Consider the following 17,460-nt stretch of genomic DNA (forward strand, 5'->3'; position numbering starts at 1 on the left):
AAAAGGATCTTCACGACCCAGATAATCACGATGGTATGATCACTCACCTAGAGCCAGACATTCTGGAATGTGAAGTCAAGTGGGCCTTAGAAAGCATCACTATGAACAAAGCTAGTGGTGATGAAATTCCAGTTGAGCTATTTCAAATCCTGAAAGATGATGCTGTGAAAGTGCTGCACTCAACATTCCAACAAATTTGGAAAACTCAGCAGTGGCCATAGGACTGGAAAAGGTCAGTTTTCATTCCAATCCCAAAGAAAGGCAATGCCAAAGAATGCTCAAACTACAATACAATTGCACTCATCCCACACGCTAGTAAAGTAATGCTCAAAATTCTCCAAGCCAGGCTTCAGCAATACATGAACTGTGAAATTCTAGATGTTCAAGCTGGATTTAGAAAAGGCAGAGGAACCAGAGATCAAATTCCCAACGTCTGCTGGATCATCTAAAAAGCAAGAGAGTTCCAGAAAAACATCTATTTCTGCTTTATTGACTATGCCAAAGCCTTTGACTGCGTGGATCACAATAAACTGTGGAAAATTCTGAAAGAAATGGGAATACCAGACCACCTGACCTGCCTCTTGAGAAACCTATATGCAGGTCAGGAAGCAACAGTTAGAACTGGACATGGAACAACAGATTGGTTCCAAATAGGAAAAGGAGTACGTCAAGGCTGTATATTGTCACCCTGCTTATTTAACTTCTATGCAGAGTACATCATGAGAAACACTGGGCTGGAAGAAGCACAAGTTGGAATTATGATTGCCAGGAGAAATATCAATAACCTCAGATATGCAGATGACACTACCCTTATGGCAGAAAGTGAAGAAGAACTAAAGAGCCTCTTGATGAAAGTGAAAGAGGAGAGTAAAAAAGTTGGCTTAAAGCTCAACATTCAGAAAATGAAGATCATGGCATCTGGTCCCATCACTTCATGGGAAATAGATGGGGAAACAGGGGGAACAGTGGCTGACTTTATTTTTCGGGGCTCCAAAATCACTGCAGATGGTGATTGCAGCCATGAAATTAAAAGACGCTTACTTCTTGGAAGGAATTTATGACCAACCTAGGCAGCATATTAAAAAGCAGAGACATTACTTTGCCAACAAAGGCCCATCTAGTCAAGGCTATGGTTTTTCCAATGGTCATATATGGATGTGAGAGTTGGACTATAAAGAATGCTGAACACCAAAGAGTTGATGCTTTTGAACTGTGGTGTTGGAGAAGACTTTTGAGAGTCCTTCGTACTGCAAGGAGATCCAACCAGTCCATCCTAAAGGAGACCAGTCCTGGATGTTCATTGGAGGGACTGATGTTGAAGCTGAAACTCCAATACTTTGGCCACCTGATGCAGAGAGCTGACTCATTTGAAAAGACCCTGATGCTAGGAAAGATTGAGGGTAGGAGGAGAAGGGGACGACAGAGGATGAAATTGTTGGATGGCTCACGGACACAATGGACATGGGTTTGGGTGGCCTCCGGGAGTTGGTGACAGACTGGGAGGCCTGGAGTGCTGCAATTCATGGGGTCGGAAAAAGTTGGACACGACTGAGCAACTGAACTGAACTGAACTGATTGACTTGCTCTTCAGCCAACTAAGTAGCGTTCAATGCCTTGTGACCCCGATGGACTTCAGGCTTTCCTGTCCTTCACTATAACCCAGAGTTGGCTCAGATTCATGCCCAGTGAGTCAGCTCTTTGCATCAGGTAGCCAAATTATTGGAGGTTCAGTTTCAGCATCAGTCCTTCCAATTATTATTCAGGGTTGATTTCCTTTAGGATTGACTGCTTAATCTCCTTGCTGTCTAATGGATGCTCAAACAGCACAGGTCAAAAGCATCAGTTCTTTGGCACTTAGCCTTCTTTTTGGTCCAATTCTAACATCTATATGTGACTACTGGAAAAACTATAGCTTTGACAATATGGACCTCCATCGGCAAAGTGATCTCTCTGCTTTTAAATATGCTGTCTAAGTTTGTCATAGCTTTTCTTCCAAGGAGTAAGCATCTTTTAAGTTCATGACTATTAGTCACTGATTTTTCAGTAATTTTGGACCCCCCCAAAATAAAATCTGTCACTGTTTCCAGCTTTTCTCCAAATATCTTCCATGAAGTGATGGGACTGGATGTCATGTTCTTAATTTTTTGAATGTTGAGTTTCAAGCCAGCTTTTTCCCTCTCCACTTTCACATTCATTAAGATGCTGTTTAGTTCCTCTTCACTTTCTGCCATTAGAGTGGTATCATCTAATGATAGAATCTATTGATGGAATCACATATTTTTCTTTAGCCTGTTGATGTGATGAAGTTACATTGATTGAATTTCAAATATGGAATCCACTTTGCATACCTAGCAGAAAATCCTTCTTGATCATGGTGTATACCACCTTGTATACATCTCTGAATTTGATTTACTAACACTTGACAAAATTTTTGCACCAATGTTCATGAGAGTGATTCTTCCTTCTCCTCAGATCTTTGTTTGGTTTTTTAATTAGTGTAACATTGGTCTCAAGGACTAAATTAATATTTTCTATGCATTGATTTTGTGGAAAAGATTGTAGTAACTTATTATGATTTACTTCTTAAAGTTCAGTAGAATACATCTTTGAAAGCTCCTGGATCTGTACTTTCACCTTTGAAAGTTTATTAATGAATTACTTTTTCTTTAATAGATATAGGCTTATTGAGATCTCTATTTCTTCTTATGTGAGTTTTTGTAGACTGTCTCTCAGTGAATTGGCCCGTTTCATGTAGGTTATCAAATGTGTGGGCATAGAGTTATTCATGATATTCCTTTCTTATAATATCCATTAGATGAGTAGTGATGGTGTTTATTCATTTATCATAGTAATTTACATCCTTTCTCTCTTTTCTCAGTTAACTTGGCTAGACATTTGCCAATTTTTAAGAAATTAAAAAAAAAAAAACTTTTGCTTTTGTTCATTTTTCTATTGTTCACCTATCTTCATTTTGATTAATTACTGCTCTAATTTTTATTATTTATCTTCTCGTGCTTTCTTTGGATTTAATTTTCTCTTCTTTTTCTAGAATCATGAGATAGAAGATTAGATTGTTAAGTCTTTTATTCTTTCCTGCTATATACCTTCAATGGTATAAAATTTCCTCAAAACACTGATTTTACTGAATCCACACATTTTGATAGGTTATATTTTCATTTGTTCAAGATTTTTTATTTTTTGGAGATTTCTTCTTTGAGTCATGTTTATTTATGTGTGTTGTTCAATATCCAAGTAGTTTGCAGTTTTCTACCTACTATTCTTTTATTGATATCTAGTTAACTTTGTTTTATTATGAAAGCATAATTTGTGTGACTTATATATTGATATTTAATAAAATATATTTTATATTAGAATGTGGCCTATTTGGTGAATGTCCTACATGAGCCTGAGAAGAATATGCATGCTGCTCTTGTTGGATGATGAATTCTATAAAGGTTAATTGAATCCAGGTAATAGATAATGCTGCCTGGTTCAACTTTGCTCTTACTGGTTTTCTGCATCTTGGTTCTGTCCATTGATGGTAGAGGGATATTCAAGTCTCTAAGTATAATGGTAAATTCATCTATTTTCCCTTGAAGTTCCATCATTTTGCCTGCAAGTACTTTGAAACTCCATTGTTAGGTATATACACATTATAGAATTGCTTACTCCTTGGAAGGAAAGTTATGACCAACCTAGATAGCATATTCAAAAGCAGAGACATTACTTTGCCAACAAAGGTTCGTCTAGTCAAGGCTATGGTTTTTCCTGTGGTCATGTATGGATGTGAGAGTTGGACTCTGAAGAAGGCTGAGCGCCAAAGAATTGATGCTTTTGAACTGTGGTGTTGGAGAAGACTCTTGAGAGTCCCTTGGACTGCAAGGAGATCCAACCAGTCCATTCTGAAGGAGATCAGCCCTGGGATTTCTTTGGAAGGAATGATGCTAAAGCTGAAACTCCAGTACTTTGGCCACCTCATGCGAAGAGTTGACTCATTGGAAAAGACTCTGATGCTGGAAGGGATTGGGGGCAGGAGGAGAAGGGGACGACAGAGGATGAGATGGCTGGATGGCATCACTGACTCGATGGACGTGAGTCTGGGTGAACTCCGGGAGTTGGTGATGGACAGGGAGGCCTGGCGTGCTGCGATTCATGGGGTCGCGAAGAGTTGGACACGACTGAGCGACTGATCTGATCTGATCTGATGTCCTCTTGGAGAACTGACCCTTTATCATTATGCATAGACCTTTGATTCATTGCTGCTCTAATTTTTATTATTTATTTCTTGTGCTTTCTTTGGATTTAATTTTCTCTTCTTTTTCTAGAATCATGAGTTAGGAGATTAAATTGTTTATTTTAGTCTTTTATTCTTTCCTACTATATGCATTCAATGATATAAATTTTACAGTTTATGAAAGTTTTCCTTGTTCTGGTATCAGCAATTAATACAGCTACTTCAGTTTTCTTTGATTGGTGTTATGATGGTATATCTTCCTCCAACCCTTTAATTTCAATATATCTGTGTCTCCATATTTAAAATCAGTCTGCTCTAGGCAACATACAGTTGGGTTTGTGTATGTGTGATCAAAAACAAATAACAGGAGATCTACCTGATATATAAAATTTTAAATGTAGAGTAAATCACCAGCTGTGGGGTTCCATGTTGTAATGGTTAGCACTCTGGACTCTGAATCCAGTGACCTAACTTCCCTGGTGCTTAGATGGTAAACAATCACTCTGCAGTGCAGGAGACCCAGGTTTGATCTGTGGATCAGGAAGATGCCCTGGAGGAGGACTAACACTTTCACTTCTAAGTGTATAGGACAGTAGTGTTAACTCTAACCACAGCATTTCACACATGATCTCTAGAAATTTTCCATCTCACATGGTTGAAACTCTATTCCCATGGAGCAGAAAATTTTCATTTTTCTCCTTCCTCCAGTATCTGGAAGCCACTAGTGTGGGCAAACTGGGAGACTTATGCACCATTGGTAAGAATGTAAAGTGGTGCAGTCACTATGGAAACCAGTATGGAGATTCTTTACAATTAAAAATAGATCTTCCCTATGAACCACTGGTGCTATTACTGGGCACTTATCCACAAGAATAGAAATCAGAAAATTGAAGAGAGAGATTTTCATTTCACAGCACCATTATTCATAATAACCAAGAGTTGGAAACAAGCTAAATGTCCTTTAATGAATGAATGAGTAATGAAAATGTGTACTATATATGCAATGAAATATTCTTCATTCATAAAGGAGAAAGAAACCTTATCAAATTCTAGAAATGGATGACCATTGAGGACTTTATACTAAGTGAAATAAGCTAGCCATTGAAGGACAAATATTACATGATTCTACTTCTCTCAATTATCTAAAACAGACAGCTCATAGACAAAAGTGTGAGGTATCCAAGGTTGCTTCGACTATTCAGAGTCTTTGTGATTTCATATAGATATTAGGATTATATTCTCTATTTCTATAAAAAATGCCTTTGGGATTTTGACAAATTGTATTGACTAACATGAGCAATTTAATAATATTAATTCTTCTAGTTCACAAGCATGAGATAGCTTTCCATTTATCTGCATCTTCTTTAATTTTCCTCAGCAATATTTTACATTTTCAATGTAAAGTCCTTTGCCTTCTTGGTTAAGTTTATTCCTAAGTATCTTGTTCTTTCTGATGCTGGGCTAAAACTATTTCTGTGTGTAGATGACATTATTTTAATGTGTGTGTGTGTGTGTGTGTGTGTGTGTGTGTGCATGCATGCACATGCATGCTCACTCATATCCAATTCTTTGTGACCCCATGGAGTGAGTCCACCAGGCTCCCCTGTCCATGGAATTTTCCAGGCAAGAATACTGAAATGGGTTGCCATTTCCTTCTCCAGGAGATCTTCCAGATCCTGAGACTGACCTGGGTTTTTTTGCATCTCCTACATTGGCAGGCGATTCTTTACCACTGCACCACTTGGGAAGCCCATTTTAATATCTAGAAAACTCTAATGATTACACACATACAAAAACTGTTAGAAATAATAAACGAATTCAGCAAAGTCTCAGGATCCAAAACCTACAAAAATCAGTCATGTTTCTGTATCTTAATAATGAACCATCTGAAAGGAGTCTTTTTTTTTTATTTTAATGGACCCTGACAGTCTTTTAACAAGTGTGTTCAGAATATAAATATTTAATGTGGTTATTGATACAGATTATTATCTATAATAGTCATTATTTTTTCCTATTCATTGCTTTTGATATGTGTTTCTTTTTTGTCTTTCACTCTTTTTCTCTCTCCTTTGGTTTTAACTGAGTATTTTGTATAAATCCATTTTCTCTTCTGTCTGAGCATACAGTTATATTTCTTTTTTAAAACTTTAGTGGTTGCTCTATAGTTCACAGTATACATTTCCAACTAATTCAAATCCACCTTCAAATAATACTACACTGCTTAATTAGAAGGTCAAGTACCTTATAACAGAATTTTCCTAATTCCTTCCTTCTGTGCAACCAACATTTCATCTTTCATATCACCTATCTATATGCTAAAATCACCAAATACATTGTTGCTATTTTTTTGAACAAAGTTTTATTATCAGCTCAATTAAGAAAAAGCAAGTAAGACTCAATATGCTTTACTTGTTTCTCTAATGTTCTTTATTTATATTTGTGTTTTTGACCTATATATCTTTCTTTCTGAAGACCTTAAACATTATTAAGGCAGGTCTACTAGCAACAAATTCCTTCAAACTTTGTTTGAAAAGATATTTACTTCTCCTTAACTGCTAAATGGAACCAAGAATGCATCCCCATAATTTTGTCACTGAAGTAATTTATATAAAGAGAAGAGTTCAGTCCCTTGTTACAGAGTACCTCACAAGAAATGTCTGGTTCTGTTGTTTTTCCGAAGTTCAAGATGCTGGGCTCCAATCCTTTGGTGAGAAGGTGATTGAAAAACACAAAGCTCAAGTGTCTGTGGAGCTCTCTGAGATGCAATGAAACCATAAACCTTAGTACATCCTTGGTCTCAGAGTGACAGGCTCTCTAAATAGAGCAAAACAATAAACAAACCAACAAATGAGAAATGGACTATTTCCTGTTGTATTAGTAAACAAAGTATGTCAAAATCATCAGCGATTGCAGTAACTGCAGATGGTGAGCTGATGACCCTTGAGGGAACTCAGGAAAGAAAGAATACTTGCCCCCTAGGAGCCATCAGACTGCAGCTACTCCCTATGTTGAGCCCTGAGAAAACTCAGGATGTGAAGACACTGGATACTGGCTCCAGATAGGTGAGGTGCCTATCAAAGGAATGATTTCAGTGAGCCCAGATTCTTACATCTTACTGTATATAGAAAAGTGCTAAATTCCTTAACTTGAGATATCTGGTTTTACTTTAATTAACAATAATCTTTTGCCACTCAGACTGCCTGTCCCCCCACCAACTCCTCTGAGCAGTTCTCTGTTACTTGAAATGCTGCTGCCCTAGCTGGTGACTGCAGCCATGAAATTAAAAGATGCTTGCTCCTTGGAAGAAAAGCTATGACCAACCTAGACAGCATATTAAAAAGCAGAGACATTACTTTGCCGACAAAGGTCCATCTAGTCAAGACTATGGTTTTTCCAGTAGTCAGGTATGGATGTGAGAGTTGGACTATAAAGAAAGCTAAGCTCCAAAGAATTGATGCTTTTGAACTGTGATGTTGGAGAAGACTTGAGAGTCCCTTGGACTGCAAGGAGATCCAACCAGTCAATCCTAAAGGAAATCAGTCCTGAATATTCATTGGAAGGACTGATGCTGAAGCTGAAACTCCAATACTTTGGCCACCTGATGTGAAGATCTGACTCCTTGGAAAAGACCCTGATGCTGGGAAAGATTAAAGGCAGGAAGAGAAGGGGATGACAGAGGATGAGATGCTTGGATGGCACCACCTACTCAATGGACATGATATGAACAAGTTCCGGGAGCTGGTGATGGACAGGGAGGCCTGGCATGCTGCAGTCCATGGGGTCACAAAAAGTTGGACATGACTGAGCGACTGAACTGAATTGAACTAGCTTGAAGTTCTAAACTTCTCATGGAATAAAACATAACCCTCAATGTTTAGGTTGTGAATATTCTTTCAGTGGACACAAAAAACCTCCCAGCCTAGCCTTTTCTCAGATCCAAGTATGTTCTCCAGGGAATCCCATGCCTGACATCTGGTGGGTAGCAGATAGGCTGGGCTCCAGCCCAGAGAAGGACAGACTCAGGTGGGGGAAAGGTGGGGCGAGGGGAGGAGGAGACAGGACCTAAGGAAAGGCAAGGAGGGGTAAGGTGGACCCGGTGCCACAGGGAGCCAGGGGTGGGGCTTAGCTGAGCGCTGGGGGAAAGGAAGAGCAGTGGTGGGAGGAGGGAAGGGCGGGGTGAGACAGTAGGATGGGGCGGGATCTGGGAACCCGGCTGAGCGCACAAGACGCACAGATCCTCACAGAAGCGAAACCAGACATCGCAGTAATGCTGGAGGCTGAGCTCCCTGGCAGCGGCCCTCTGGGCAGCTCTCCGTCCTGGCACTGTCCTCCTGGGGGCTGTCGCTTTTCTCTTCTTTGCTGATTTCCTCAAAAGGCGGCGTCCAAAGAACTTCCCGCCAGGGCCCGCGGGCCTGCCCTTTGTAGGCAACTCGTTCCAGCTGGATCCTGAGAAGGTGCACCTGACGCTTCAGCAGGTAGGACTCGGTGACGGTGTCAGAGCCGCGTCCTGACCTGATCTGCAGGACAAGGGCCTTCCGAGTACCGAGGGCCGGAGCATGGGGGCTTCTGAAGCATTCAGTCGGGAACCGGGTATACCCTGCTTTGAGCTTCTCTTTCCTCACCATCACCTGGAATGATTCCAGCTGTGCTTTCTAGGGGTGAACTGTTGTTGCTGCTGCTGCTGCTGCTGCTGCTAAGTCGCTTCAGTCGTGTCCGACTCTGTGCGACCCCATAGACTGCAGCTCACCAGGCTCCCCCTTCCCTGGGATTCTCCAGGCAAGAACACTGGAGTGGGTTGCCATTTCCTTCTCCAATGCATGAAAGTGAAAAGTGAAAGTGAAGTCGCTCCGTCGTATCTGACTCTTAGCGACCTCATGGACTGTAGCCCACCAGGCTCCTCCATCCGTGGGATTCTCCAGGCAAGAGGACTGGAATGGGGTGCCATTGCCTTCTCCAGAACTGTTGTTAATTGTTTACCATTTAAGTGTCCCGACACGATCAGCTTTCGGGAAGGTAGGGGCTGCAGGTTTATTGTACAAAACAAAAAGTGTTTCTTGGTCCATATAGCTGATGGAAAAAGTGTAAATATTGAACTGTAACTCTCATCTGAAGCCTCACATACTGCCAGGAGCTTTAACATCTGCATGTTTTCTCTCGTGTCAGGGATCCTTGGATAGAATATGGTTCAGAATCCCCTCTCTATGCTCAGTAAATGTTTTTGACTGACCAAGTGACTCTTTGTCTCTTCTGTTTGTTTTATGAGTCTGGAGTGTGACAGACACATGTTTTTAAAGTCATTTCGAAAAAAAATTTAAAAGTCATTTCGTTGTGTCTGGTTACATATTACTGGGACATTCTATTTATAGTATGATCACTTGTCTTTTCAATACTTTTATTCTTGGCGGGGGTAGGGGTGAATGCTATACTTCCCCTCTTGGAGGCTCCATTTTCCATATGTAAAATGAGGATGTCTGTGCGTGTGCTTAGTCGACTGCTCAGTCACATCCAACTCTTTGTAATCCCATAGACTGTAGCTCACCAGTGTCCTCTGTTCATGAGATTTTTTGGGGGCAAGAATACTGGAGTGGGTTGCCATTTCCTTCAGGGGATCTTTCAGAATTGGGGATCGAACCCGAGTCTCCTTTGACTCCTGCACTGCAGGTTGACTCTACCCGCTGAGCCATCCCTACCTAAATCCTCACGACTTTTCAACTACATTGCTTCCATCCACACAAGGACAGAGTTCCTCATCTTCAGGCTCCTCCTTCTACAATCCAGTCTCACTAAAGTATTCATTTAAAAATGTCATCCTCTGCCTAGATTTTCTTAGTGCTTTCTGCTGCTTCCTATAGTTCATATTCCTTAGGGAGCCACACGGATACTTTCTTGTAGCCTCTTTCCACTTTATAGTTGTCTCCCATCAAGGCTCCCTAATTGTGGCCATTCTGAATTCCTTAAAATTCCCTTCATCACTCAATACTGTCTCAAGAATCAACTGCCTCCCTGCCTCTCAGCACAGGCATCTTCCTGACCGACGACACTGTGGTAAGTTGTTGTGATGATTAAATAAAAGGAATGTTCAGTGTTAAAATAGCTTATAGTTGGTGCTAAAAAAAGAATAGTTCTAGTTCCCTAGAAATTCCTGGAGCACTTTCAACACAAGCCTGTATTACAAACTCAAGTTCAGATGGAGATGGCTTCATCACTTTCTGGGAGAAACAGCCCATTGGTTGCACAAAGTTACAGGATGAGTATATTAGAATTTTAGAGCCAAGATGCTAAGATTCTAAACCTGTGCCTTTCTTCAAGAATTGTGCTGTTTAATTTCCAAGTATTGGAAGATCTTCCTGATTTCTTTCTGTTAATGATTTACAGTTGGCATTCATTAGGGTCAGAGGACATATACTGTATTTCAACTTTGAACAGATATTACAGGTTGGTTTTATGACCTAAAATGGAGTCCATGCATGCTTGAAATAATGTCTTCTGCTGTTGTTGGAGCATTCTGTACTATAGATCAGATAGACTTGAAGAGGTGAGTGCATTGTTTAGTGCTTCTATACCCTTGGTGAATTTTTATCTACTAATTCTGTCAATTATTAGGAGAGGCATGTTGAAGTTTCCAACTATAATTAGAAGTTCATCTATGTGTCAAATCAGTTCCGATAGTTTTACTTTATATATTTGGCAGCTCTTTTTATTTAGCTCATACACATTAAAATTGTTACATTGTCTTCATGAATTGGCTCTTTAGTTATTACATGTTCTTCTTTATCCCTGAAGATTTTCTTTGCCTGAATGTTACCTGATATAATAGAGCCACACCAGCTCTCTTTTAATTAGGATTTGCATACTATATGCTTCTCCATTCTTTCACTTTTAACCAACTTATATGATTATACTTGAAATGAGTTTTTATATAGAACATATAGGTGGGTCATTTTTTCATGGTGCCAATATCTCTTTTAATTGGTGAATCTAGATCATTTGTATTTAGGGTCGCTTTTGATGTTTGAGGGATTCCCTGGTAGCTCAGCTGGTAAAGAATCCTCCTGCAGTGCCGGAGACCCTGCTTTGATGCCTGGGTCAGGAAGATCCCCTGGAGAAGGGAAAGGCTACCCACTCCAGTATTCTGGCCTGGAGAATTCCATAGGCTGTATAGTCCACGGAGTCACAAAGAGTCGGACAGGACTGAGAGACTTTCGCTTTGACGTGTGAACCCTTAAGTCTGCCATTTTACTATTCACTTTCTAGTGTTCACTTTGTTTTTTGTTCCTCTGTTTCTCCTCTCCGGTCTTTTGTGGGTCACTTGAGCATTTTTAAGAATTCCTTTCTAATTTAACTGTAGTGTTTATAGTTCGTTTCTTTGTTTGGTGCTTTAAGTGTTTGCTCTAAAGTTCATGTGCTATGCATACATAGCTTATTGTATCATCTGAGGTTGTTTCTCCATTTTAAGGCTGAGGAAACTGAAAACTAAGTCATTTGCCTAAGTTACTCAACACTGAAAATGGCCAAAGAAGGACTTGAATCTTAATCTGGTCTCTACTTATGCTACTTGACTTTTCATGATATAGTTAGCAGATAGTTGATTTTGTTCAGGGTTGCACTTATCCAATAGACACTTAAGAAGTGCTTATCATATGACAGGTATAATACAAGAAGAGTATATGGTGAAATGTGTGGTATAAATTTTTGGTAACCAAATGAGATGTCATTAGGTGGGTTCATTGTGAATGGGAATCCATGGGGATACCCTCCATTGAATGTTGAAATAAACTTGGCTGAACTTGAACAGAGGCAACTGGCTCTGTGGAGTAAAGTGGACAGGAGATTTTAAGTGGGAGAAGCAACTTGAGCTAAAACAAAATAAGAAGGCAGTGAATAAAATGGCTGATTTGTTTAGCATGGTTTTCCCCCATTTTCTCAACATTCTCTACCATAGCTGTCTGGCTTATTATTGAAACATTTATGTAAATAAGAAAAATTTCTTATTGGACTAAGAAGGGGAAATGGTAGATAAGTTGGTTAAATGCACTATAAGGGTTTATATAGAGTTGCTTGTAACAAAAAGATTCCAAAAGACAGTGGTGTAAAAAGACTGAAATTGATTTGTCACTCACAAGTAGGTTGAGATGTAGGTAGGAAGACTAGGATAGGAAGGCTGCTTTGCTCCACAAGGTCATCTAAAACCACAGTGCTTCTGTCTTGTTGCTCTGGCCCTGCAACAGTGTCATGTGTAAGTTCTGTGCCATGAAAAGGGGAAAGTGAGAGGTGGTGAGAAGCAACTTTCCTTTAAGAACACAACCCAGAAGATGCACACGTCACCTCTACTCACGTCCCATTGGATTCACGTGAAATTAAGTGAGGAGTAATGTGCCAAAGCCTTTGACTGTGTGGATCACAATAAACTGTGGAAAATTCTGAAAGAGATGGGAATACCAGACCACCTGAACTGCCTCTTGAGAAACCTATATGCAGGTCAGGAAGCAATAGTTAGAACTGGACATGGAACAACAGACTGGTTCCAAATAGGAAAAGGAGTACGTCAAGGCTGTACTTGTCACCCTGCTTATTTAACTTATATGCAGAGGACATCATGAGAAATGCTGGGCTGGAGGAAGCACAAGCTGGAATCAAGATTGCCAGGAGAAATATCAATAACCTCAGATATGCAGATGACACCAGCCTTATGGCAGAAAGTGAAGAGGAACTCAAAAGCCTCTTGATGAGAGTGAAAGAGGGGAGTGAAAAAGTTGGCTTAAAGCTCAACATTCAGAAAACTAAGATCATGGCATCTGGTCCCATTACTTCATGGCAAATAGATGGGGAAACAGTGGAAACAGTGTCAGACTTTATCTTTCTGGGCTCCAAAATCACTGCAGATGGTGATTGCAGCCATGAAATTAAAAGATGCTTACTCCTTGGAAGGAAAGTTATGACCAACCTAGATAGCATATTGAAAAGCAGAGACATTACTTTGCCAACAAAGTTCTGTCTAGTCAAGGCTATGGTTTTTCCTGTGGTCATGTATGGATATGAGAGTTGGACTGTGAAGAAGGCTGAGCACCGAAGAATTGATGCTTTTGAACTGTGGTGTTGGAGAAGACTCTTGAGAGTCCCTTGGACTGCAAGGAGATCCAACCGGTCCATTCTGAAGGAGATCAGCCCTGGGATTTCTTTGGAAGGAATGATGCTAAAGCTAAAACTCCAACACTTTGGCCACCTCATGCAAAGAGTTGACTCATTGGGAGAGAGTCTGATGCTGGAAGGGATTGGGGGCAGGAGGAAAAGGGAATGACAGAGGATGAGATGGCTGGATGGCATCACCAACTCGATGGACGTGAGTCTGAGTGAACTCCGGGAGTTGGTGATGGACAGGGAGGCCTGGCATGCTGCGATTCACGGGTTCGCAAAGAGTCAGACACGACTGAGCAGCTGAACTGAACTGAACTGAATGTGACCAGTTAATCCTTAGGGAGTTCCATCACTTAGCAGAAGAGAGAATGTGTCCATGCTTTCTTTAAGGATGAGACATACAGAGCAAATTAGAAACAGTCCTACTTTATGCCCATCAGCTATGCACTATTATCTCTGTGCCTCTTTTTCTGAAAATTGGGCATACATTATAGAGTTGTTGTAAGAAAAAAATTAGGATTATCAGCCTACTGCCAGGGTGCCTAGCATACAGTTGATGCTCAGTTTATATATCTACCTCCCTCCCCCTCTCTTCAAACATTTATAGTAACCAATTCAAGAACAAAAAGTTTTTGATTGCAAATGAGGCATCACTTGTCTGGCCTGCTTGCTGCATGGGCTCCCTTCATACACACTCTGCCCACTTCCCCTCCATTTCTTTGTCAGTATCTTACAAGAAATCTTTTGCTAAAATACACTTCCAATATATCAATAAAAGTACATAATTTTATTATTAACCTTAGTATTATGATTACTAACCCCAGAATCCTAAAGATTAGAATTTGTAAGAGCCCTCATTTTATATATTTGGAAACTGAGACAGAGAGAAGTTAAATAACTTGACCAAGTGTCACATAGAAAATAACCAGTGGAAGCTGGATACAAAGGGATTTGTATGCCTTCAAAATCCAAGTACTAAGCACTCACCTTACCTCTCCTATTCAATTTTTAGTTGCAAACATAACAAGGTATAAAGTGTTTCACTTGACATTAAGACATCCTTGGTCTAGCTCATAGTACCTTTCTGGCCTTGTAGCCCATCTCCCTACACAGGTGAGAGGTATTCTTTCCAGGAACCTATCCCAGCCCCAGGACCCTTATGTGTGTGTGACACACCCAGACACTCTTCCTTTCACTTGCACTCTCTTTCTCTCCTCTCCCTGCCCCATTATTCTCATTCTCAGTTTATTGCTGTCACATCCAGTAAACTCTAAGTTCCCAGTGCTATTCCAGCTTTATGTCTTTGTCTTTAAATCTTACAAATACCTCCAGTCCTTAATATCTTTGGCACTTTGGCTAAGTTACTTCTCCATGACTCATTTTCCTTACTAAAACATAAATAATATCATTACTGCCATAGGGTGGATGGATGAGTGGTTAAGAAAATGCGCTTCCACTGCAGGAGGCACGAGTTCGATCCCTATTCAGGGAACTAAGGACCCACAGCAATGTGGTGCACTCAAAAAAAGATACATTTGGTCTAGCTTCCCTAATAGGCAGTACACACCGTCATAGGGTGGTGTGAGGGAAATGAGACAAAAGGTGAAGGGTGGTTAGCGTGGCACCCAGTGGGTGTGGCTGGCTGTGACCACCAGTGCCTTTCCCCTGTACGTCTTCCCTTTGCTCTTGTCCTGTCTGCCCCTTGAGCAAGTGCACCTGTGCTCCTTTGCTCACGGAGCCCATGCATTCCCCAGAGTCTAGAGTGGCCGTCTGCCAGTATTGAAAACAAACTGTCTTTCCCATTGTTGTTCTCTTTCTTCCTCACAGAAATTTTCTTTCCCCTTTTTCAGGGGCTGTAGAGAGCACACTGCCCTGCTTGTGAGATTTTAGTTCCCCGTCCAGGGTTAAACCTGTATCCATGGCACTGAAGTCCAAGCCCTGACCACTGGACAGCCAGGGAATTACCCCTCCCAGAAACTGTAAGCGAAAAATCGTTTTCTCCCTCTTATACAGGGGGAGTGGAGGCTCCAAAAAAAAGTGAAACAACGTTTCCGAGATCTCACAGCTAGCCAAGCATAGAGTTTGCATGGCTCCAGCTAGTGTGTTCTTGTCTATGACTGGCCCTAGCCCTGTAATGAATTTTTTGCCACCTAGAACCTGTTGAAGAAGGGGACACTGTCTTGTGGTTAAACAGATATGATTTACTATGAAGTCCATGCTTTCTACCCCAGACATTCACTAAACACATCTCTGCCTTCTCTGGTGAGTCACATGGGCTGAATTCTCTCGCTTCACTAGAGTCTAAGATGCTTGAGGTTAGAGACCTCGCTTATTTTATTGTATCTTTATGCCTTATTCTCAGGATACATATGCTGACTCAATCCAAGTAAGGTGAACATATGGATGAGTATTTGTAATGAATGTCTACATCCTCTAGTGGATTGAACTGAAGTCAAGTTGACAGCAAGAGAAATGGAAACAGGCGTAAGTATTTCCAACAGCAAAGGTATACACACACACACACACACACACACACACACACACACACACACACAGATTCCCCTCAATATAATCTCCCTCAGCTCTACATACCCTCCATTCCAGGACACACAGGATCTGCATATGTAACTGTAACTCTTCTACTATTTTTCAGTTTGTGAAGAAATATGGGAATGTTTTTAGCTTGGATTTTGGTACATTTCCTTCTATTCTTATAACTGGATTACCCTTAATTAAAGAAGCACTTGTCCACCAAGGCGAAAACTTTTCCAAACGTCCTGTAATGCCTCTCCAGGAGCGTATCTTTAACACTAAAGGTAAGTTCTTGCATTGGTTAGCGTGTGTTTGATATTCTTGTGGTCTGTGAAAGTATCTCCAACAATCCCAGGGGCCAAGCTCCTCATAAGGAACCTGAGTGCCCGCGTTTCCCTGTTGAAGGCACCCCCTCAGGGCACCTGGCAGAGTCAGCTCTAATGTCACGGATTTGGGGGAAGCGACATCACCTGCATGAACTCACTCTGGATGCTTTGATAAATAAGTATCCTCATCACTCAGTGAATGTGATGTGTTGTTTAAGCAGAGAAAAGGCAATGCGTCCTCAGGCTCTCTTTCTGCTTTCCCGCTCAGATCTCTTCCCCTAGAAAATGGATGTGGATCAGCTTGTTCCTGTTGATTAAGTGATCCCTTCTTGCCTCCAGTTCCTTATGCTCTATTTTGAGGCTGTGCTCCAAAGGTATCTCAAGCCTTCTATCTATGTTAAAAGAGTTTGGCATGAGTACTTAGAATGGTCACTAAATAAACTTACTTTTTCAAAATTCTAAATGAAAAACTTTATACTTCTACAAAAATTTTATACTTCTACACCATTTTTTTTCCAGGTATTTCTCAATCCCTCTTTGAAATACTTCACCCATTATTCTACATCCATTCACTCAATTATCTGCCATGAGAACTTAGGACTAGAGGCACCAGTGACAGAGTAGTGAGTAGAACAGAAAAAATTCTTGATTTTTGTGTAATTTACATGTTATTAAGAGAGTCAGTATCAAGTATGCTAAAATTTAATGCCTCGGTTTTATGAAGATAAGAGCAGGGTTCACTTAGTATGGGTATCAAATCTGGTCCTGAGACTCAGGAAAAGCTATTGGAAGTAAATAACAAGTAATAAAATGAAGAAGCAATCCATTAGGGGGAATAGAATATGAAAAGTTTCTAAGATGGGTAAATGGACAGTGAACTGAGGAATTGAAAGGTGTCCAGTGTGAGAAGAACAGGGTTTAAATGGAGATAATTAAATGAAGATGAAGATGCTAAGTTTGTCCAGAAATAGTTCATGTTTAAGGATATTGCTTTTTATCCTAATAACAATGCAGGCTTCTGAATGTTTAAGTAGTAAACAGGGATCAACATACTTACATGGTAAGTTTTAAAGACTTCTCTAAGCTTCAATGTCAAGAATGGAATAAAAGGAGCAAAAGACTACTGTAGAATTTTAAGTGAGAAGAGGTGGTAGCCTGAACTAGGGAAGTGGCAAGAAATGGTAGTCTAGTAGGTTGCACTAGGAGAGTGACTGTGAAGACAAGTTGATTTAA

At 40.5% G+C, this 17,460-nt stretch overlaps 1 protein-coding gene across 1 annotated transcript in view; it reads left to right on the top strand.

Annotated features, from left to right (window-relative positions):
• Positions 1 to 17,460, top strand: part of LOC107132327 (cytochrome P450 2J2) — a 43,300-nt gene that overhangs the window by 6,294 nt on the left and 19,546 nt on the right. The window contains exons 2-3 of the mRNA XM_024989858.2: positions 8,511 to 8,709; positions 16,023 to 16,185. Coding sequence (XP_024845626.2) covers positions 8,511 to 8,709; positions 16,023 to 16,185 — 362 coding nt within the window. The remainder of the gene's footprint in view (positions 1 to 8,510; positions 8,710 to 16,022; positions 16,186 to 17,460) is intronic.

This window comes from Bos taurus, chromosome 3 (assembly GCF_002263795.3).
Source record: "Bos taurus isolate L1 Dominette 01449 registration number 42190680 breed Hereford chromosome 3, ARS-UCD2.0, whole genome shotgun sequence".
Taxonomy (NCBI): Eukaryota; Metazoa; Chordata; class Mammalia; order Artiodactyla; family Bovidae; genus Bos; species Bos taurus.